This window comes from Trichechus manatus, unplaced genomic scaffold (assembly GCF_000243295.1).
Source record: "Trichechus manatus latirostris isolate Lorelei unplaced genomic scaffold, TriManLat1.0 scaffold00112, whole genome shotgun sequence".
Classification (NCBI taxonomy): Eukaryota; Metazoa; Chordata; class Mammalia; order Sirenia; family Trichechidae; genus Trichechus; species Trichechus manatus.
The window spans coordinates 4,740,489-4,747,710 of record NW_004444048.1 but is presented as its reverse complement, the minus strand read 5'-3'; the positions used below and the strand labels follow the sequence as shown (position 1 = coordinate 4,747,710).

The 7,222-nt window shown below is 38.8% G+C and overlaps 1 protein-coding gene across 1 annotated transcript in view; it reads left to right on the top strand.

The window, feature by feature from the left end:
• The window catches only part of ITPR2 (inositol 1,4,5-trisphosphate receptor type 2), a 596,492-nt gene that overhangs the window by 188,889 nt on the left and 400,381 nt on the right, over positions 1-7,222 (top strand). Inside the window, exon 15 of the mRNA XM_023738100.1 lies at positions 2,180-2,341. Within this exon, the coding sequence (XP_023593868.1) occupies positions 2,180-2,341 (162 nt within the window). The remainder of the gene's footprint in view (positions 1-2,179; positions 2,342-7,222) is intronic.

The window sequence follows — 7,222 nt, the reverse complement described above, 5'->3', positions numbered from 1 at the left end:
GCAGGCAGCCATAGGATCCAGAGCAAGCAAAAAGCCAGAATGTCTCCTTATATTCAGATACAGGCCACACCCCCAAGGAAACTCCCTTTCAACTGATTGGCTGTTCACAGCAGATCCCATCATGGGAGTGATCACATATAAACACTGAGAATCATGGCCCACCCAAGTTGACACACAGTCTTAACCATCACACCATCTTAGAGGCTGCCTACCACCAAAATCCAAAAAACCAGTTGCCATTGAGTTGATTCCGACTTATGGTGACATTGTGTGTGTCAGAGTAGAACTGTACTCCATAGGGTTTTCAAAGGCTGATTTTTTGGAAGTAGATCACCATGACTTTCTTCCATGGCACCTCTGGGTGGACTTAAACCACCAATCTTCTGGATAGCAGCTGAGTGCATTAACCGTTTTCACCCCCTAGGGACTCTGCTGTCTACCATAGGCCTCTAAAGATCCTTCATGGTCAGACTGTCTCTAGAAAGTGTGCTGGAAATATTTCTAGGTAGGATTTTCAGGAGACTTGGAAACTTCCATCTCCATCTGCTTCCTACTACTTTCCCCTTTCTTCCCTTGTTTTTGTTGTTGTTGTTAGGTGCCATGAGTCGGTTCCGAGTCATAGGGACCGTGTATACAGCAGAACAAAACACTACTAGGTCCTGTGCTATTCTCACAATCGTAGTTGTGCTTAAGCCCATTGTTGCAGTCACTGTGTCAATCCATCTTGTTGAAGGTCTTCCTGTTTTTTGCTGACCCTCTACTTTCCTAAGCATGATGTCCTTCACCAGGAGCTGGTCCCTTTTTTCCCTAGGAAAGTATAAAGAGGACAGCGTATTCATCAGCTCACAAATGCTCTGTAAAATATCCTAGTTTTTTTTTTCCCCTGTGAGTCTAGAGCTGCTTCCATACTTTACCTTACTGAAATTGTTCATACCACTCTAGTAAACTAATTCATTTCTTAATAATGTGCACATATGCACGTGTTAAATTTTATACATTTTTCATTCACTTGATTGCTATTTAAAGTAATGGGCTTCTGCATTAATTAAATATGGACTCAAGGGAGATAAAAAAATAAAAATCATATTATTAATGTTCATGTCTTGTGGAGTTGGGAAAGAAAAACAGTAGACATATTGTCAATTAATATCTTATAGCTGAGTAAAGATATAAAATCAATGTTTTTCGCAAATAAAATAAAGGTTGCAGATCTAATGGGGCAAAGTCTTTTCTGACAGTAGCTATTCTTTTGTACAAAACATTTTATTTCAAGGACATTTATGACCTTGAATGGTTTATTAATATTATTTTCATCAACATATGGCAAACATTTTATTTCAGTATTATGAATTTGAAAATTCAAGATTTAGTGAATATGGAATTATTGAAGAAATTTGAATTTGTATTATATTTCAGGAATTCCAAAGGATAGTTGCTTTCCTTTTTCTTTTTCTTGTACTAATGCTCATGCCTTTGCCTATGTACTCCTTAACAGACAATTTACTCATCCTACCAGCTCCTCTCCAGGCGATCCTACCTGCTGTCCTGCTGCCTAAAAGAGTTACATTTTTTAGTGCTTTTTAAATACTTCTCAATCACTAAACTTCCTACTAAAAGAATCTGGCTCACTGGATGCTCATCAGCTGCACATGTGGCTCCTTATTTGTTACGTTTGAATGCTAACACCCTGATTTGGCCACATCTTTGTGTAATAAGACCAGTAAATAAAGTCTTTCATGAAGAGTTCTGGAAACAATATTTGGAAGCAATTTTCTAATATCAGTTTTAGATGAAAAAATACATGTTTTTAAAATATTATTTTGTTTTTAGATAATTACGGAAAGTAACAGAAGAAACTAGAAAGCCTATATCTATGTTTTAGTTCATCTTAGTATGCTTGTATAACTTGGTACAACCTAACAACTTTGTATTTCTTATTTTAATAAAATATAATTTCTGAACAAAATTTATTTAAACAATGTTTTTGTCATTCCATTTAGGGAAATCTTTTAGCAGTGTTTTTCTGTTCCTCAGTATATTGACCCTGTATCCTTCTTTTCTTCCTTTACACTAATTTTACCCAAATAATACAGAATAGTTTTTGATAAAAAAATTTAAGTAGGTTGCAAAACATTTACCTCCATTCATCAGAATAGGCAGTTATTTTTATTCCTGATAGGTATTTGGGATTCTTAAAGCGCCCTTTAAGGAGAAAGCAGGAGAAGGCTCAATGCTGAGGCTTGAAGATCTGGGGGACCAAAGATATGCTCCCTACAAGTACCTGCTGCGGCTCTGCTACCGGGTTCTGAGACATTCTCAGCAGGACTACCGGAAAAATCAGGTCAGAGGGTGGCCCTTATTTTTAACTCTTTTTAACATTTAAGGTGTGGGGAGGTTCTTTTGGTTACTACTCTAAAGCATATACAGATGAACAGAAAATTTAACTTCAAAATGAAATGTTTTATGTTGACAAGCCACAAAAATGATCTGTAAATCTTTTTGAGCTGATGTATGTATTCTTTTGTATAGAGTTACAACCACTGGGGCAGGATGTCAGGAGTCCTTATTGTGTGCTTGGTACTAGCTCCTGCTGGGCAGGATGCATGCATGTACGTATGTATAATGGAAAAGAAAACCCAAACCCATTGCCACTGAGTTGATTCCGACTCATAGCGACCCTTTAGGATAGAGTAGAACTGTCCCATAGGGTTTCCATGGTTGTAATCTTTATGAAAGCAGACTGCCACATGTTTCTCCTGTGGAGTGGCTGGTGGGTTCAAATCAAAGGGCTTTCAGTTAGTAGACAAGTGCTTAACATTGCACCACCAGGGATCCTGTATTATGGAAAGAGGAAGAAGATGTTTCTTGGATTGAGGAGCATGTAAGGTACAGCATCACCACGTAAGGGCCAAGGAGTTTCAGTCATGTGGAGTGCATCTGGAACATAAGGGGGAGGCAAAGAAGGACATGAAGGATAAAAGACAGCATAAGGGAATTCAGAAGATGAAGATGTCATTTGTGGCTGGGGGAACATAGGAAGGGTGCTTGCAGAAGAAGCATTTGAGTGGGATGAGAATCATTTTCATAAAGTTGTATGGAAGCAGGAATTTTAGGAAGAGGGATCTATGAGGAGAGAGTGATGAATACTAGAAAGTGTACTTCAAACTTTTGTCCTAAGATACCCTAACTGTGGAGAACAGGGAGCCCCCATGTATTTATGGATTAGCTGAAAGTTGCCAACTGAGAGTAAAATTTCTTTTAAGTCCTATTTTATTTATTTATTTTTCTTTTGATTGTGCTTTAGGTGAAAGTTCACATCTCAAGTTAATTTCACATTCAAAAATTTATACACATATTGTTTTGTGAAGTTGGTTGTAATCCCCACAATGTGACAGCACACTCCCCCTTTCCACCCCGGGTTCCCTGTGTCCATTCATCCAGTTCCTGTCCCTTCTTGCCTTTTTGTCCTGCTTTTGGACAGGAGCTGCCCATTTGGTCTTGTATATTTGATTGAACTAAGAACTAAGAAGCATGTTCCTCATGTGTGTTATTTTTTGTTTTATAGACCTGTCTAATCTTTGTCTGAAAAGTGGGCTTCGAGAATGGTTTCAGTTCTCAGTTAGCAGAGCATCTGGAGACCATAGTTTCAGGGGTTCCTCCGGTCTCTGTCAGACCAGTAAGTCTGGTCTTTTTTATGTGAATTTGAATTCTGTTCTACAATTTTCTCCTGTTCTGTCTGGGACTCTGTGTTGTGATCCCTGTCAGGGCTATTGTTGGAGGAGTCTCTGGTTCATGTGGTCCTTTAGTCCTCTGAGCTAGTATTTTCCTTGTGTCTTTGGTTTTCTTCATTATTCTTTGCTCCGGGTGGGATGGGACCAATAGCTATATCTTAGATGGCCTCTCGCAGGCTTTTAAGACCCCTGACGCTACTCACCAAAGTGGGATGTAGAACATTTTCTTTATAAACTTAGTTATGCCAGTTGACCTAGATGTCCCCAGAGACTGTGGTCCCCCGACCCCAGCCCCAGCTACTCGGTCCCTTAAAGTATGTGACTAGGAAACTTCTATGCTTTTGCTTTGGTCCAGTTGTGCTGACTTCCCCTATGTTGTGTGTTGTCCTTCCCTCACCTAAGTTGATACTTGTCTACTATCTAGTTAGTAATTTCCCCTCCCCCTCCCTCCCCACCCTCATAACCATTTTAATCTTTAAATCACATAATATTTTGCATTGTGTTCAATAATATAAATGTTTGTTTAATATAAATTTGTTTAAAATTAATTACCATTTGGTAAATTAGTATCGCATGTTTCTGTTAACCAGTTTGAGAGAAGAGTGCATCATTAGTAAATTTTATGCATGAGTTTAGTCCACGAGAAAGAGTGATGTAGGAGAGGGCTTGTAAGCCTTGTAGTGCCTAGGATGTCAAGACTAGAGAGTTAAATTTTTTGGAGAGAGTTAGTAGTATTTATTGAGTGCTTACTTTGTATCAGGTAAGTTGTAAGCACTTTTCATAAATTAACTCATTTAATCCTTAAAACAATGGTGTGAGATTAGTCCTATTATTATCCCTCTAACGATAAGGAGGGTCCCTGGTGGCACAGCAGTTAAAAGCTTGGCTGCTAATCAAAAAGTCAGCAGTTTGAATCCACCACCTGCTCTTTGGAAACCCTATGGGGAAGTTCTATTCTGTCCCATAGGGTCGTTACGAGTCAGAATCAACTTGATGGCAACTGGGTTGAAAGATGAGGTGCTCTGGTGGTACAATGGTTAAGCATTCAGCTGCTAACCTAAGGTTGGGAGTTCGAACCTACCCAGTGACTCCGTGGGAGAAAGACCTGGAGATCTGTTCTGGAATAGATTACAGCCTAGAAAACCCTATGGGGCCATTCTGCTCTGTCACATGGGATCTCTATCAGTCAAAATCACCTCTACGCACCTAACAATAACAACAAAGATGAGGATCACAGGCACCAAGAAGTTTAGAAACTTCTAATGGAGCCAGTATGAAAAATTCAGGGTCTTAATCATCACACTATTGCCTCTTGGTAGTTTGGAAGTTTTTCAGCAAGAAGAAAGACTTGCTTTAGGAAGAATGTGTTAAGGTATGTTGGCTTTGAAATTCTATTTAAAGAACAAGAAAAGGTCTAGAAAGAATATGTAAAAGAGATTAGTCAGAACATAAATAATATAGCAAGGGATGAGGAGCAAGGGGACAATGTAAATGAATCCTTACTTTCTAATGTAATCCTAATATAAACATTTTTCTTTCCCCAAACTGAAAATGTTGTCATTGTAATTATTTTTCTTACCCTTATTGCATTCCTTTTAGATGGTGAGATAAAGTAGATAGAGTTGTTCTTACTTTATTGGAAGAAAAATTACATTCCTAAAAGTTAGATAACATACCTTCAAACACTCCAAGAGTGTCTGAGATGCTGTCAGTGTGAGGGCCTCAGTTATTCAGTGGGGGCATGTGTGGATGGTTGTAAAAGATTGTTCAATGTACTCTTCTTGTCCTTGTTGCTCTTCTTGGATTTGGAAGAATATACATCACTAGATAGGCCACCCCTTCACACTTACAAGCAGTGCTGTGGTGTCCCACAATGTGTGTCATCCATGATTGCTCCCTGCCTTTGGAAAGGTCTTTCTATAGCGCTGCCCTGTGTTTCAGGGCCAGATAGCCTTGATTTGCTTATTCTGCTCATCCGTCGTAGGTTGCCTGGGCAGCATGTCTCAACTGGTGTCCATTCTTTGTCTGTCAAGGTCTGGCACACACGACTCTTTCCCACTCCACTCCGTCTTAGCCTGGGACTCATGTGCCTAGTGTGCTGAGGGACATGCAGTTTCCCCTCTGAAAAAACACCCATCCTCTGACCAGTGGCGGGGGGGCCCAAAACCCTATCCCTAATTTCTCCTGTCATTTGTTCTCAGTTTACCTAGTCACACCACTTCTCCCAGGTAAATGTTTGTACACTTTGAGGGACCTGTTTTCCAAATTTCTTTAGAGTATATAACTGTGGGTGATCCATGCCTTTCTCTCCTTTTGGGGTATCTCCTCAGGAGGTAGATCATTGAGCACACAAAGGAATAAAAAATCTCCTAGCATTCGTTGAGGGTTAGATATTCGTTCTGCTTACTTTCTTGTGAATGCCCTAATTGAATCTCAGTGATAGTTGAAAAACATTTTTCTCATATCTGTTGAATTATGGAGGCTTCGTATTAAACATAAAGCAGCTCTCTGATGTTTTTAGTACATAATTTAAAAAATGTAGGCAGCAAGATCTACTTTTTGCATAATTACCTTGTTTTTCTTTATCGCCTGTATTTTATAGAGTTTTACTAGGGAATTCAGTTATGGTTTAGTGGTGAACCAAGTCTTTAATATCGAGTCTCTGTTTATTATTATTTATAGAATTTGGTAACACTTCTATTTTTTTTTTTGATTATTTATCAACGTCTTGGATTTTTGCCAGAGTATTACTACAATAGGCATCAAAATGCATAGATCAATACCTATCTTTAAAGTGATACACTGAAGACATTTACTTTACTTAACTGGCTACTTAATATTCAAAGCTGTTGTTTGAAAAGCCACAAAAATGCTGCCTAGAATATAATTAGATTTGAGCAACCAATATCTTTTTTAAAAAATAGATATGTTCCAGGAAATTTGACTTAAGGCAAACCACTTCCTAATCAATAAATTCTCCCATCATAGAGCAAGAAATACATTCCCAAGGAGAATCTCCAAGAAATCAAAGTGAAGATTTTTGATTGTGGAAGGGGTTAAGCCCACCAGTTCTATGGTTTAGTGTGATATGTTGCTTACCCAAAGAATGTAAGAAATGAACAATAGTGATTTGGGATTTAGGAGAGTTAGCGTGAAGAAGGAGCTCTGGTGGTGAAGTGGTTAAAGAGCTCTGCTGCTAACCTAAAAGGTCAGCAGTTTGAATCCACTAGCTGCTCCTTGTAAACCCTATGGGGCAGTTCTACTCTGTCCTATAGGGTCACTATGAGTCGGAAATGACTCGATGGCAGAAAGTTTGGTTTTGGTTTAGTGTGAAGAGTAAGGAGCAGATTAAATAACTCATTTCTGAAACTCCTCAGTGGTTTACTTTTTCTCATAGAATAACATCTTTGTCCTTTACCATAGCTCACAAGGCCTCTTTTGATCAAACCTCTTTTGACCTACCTTTCCAAGTTCACTTCTTGCTTTGTCCT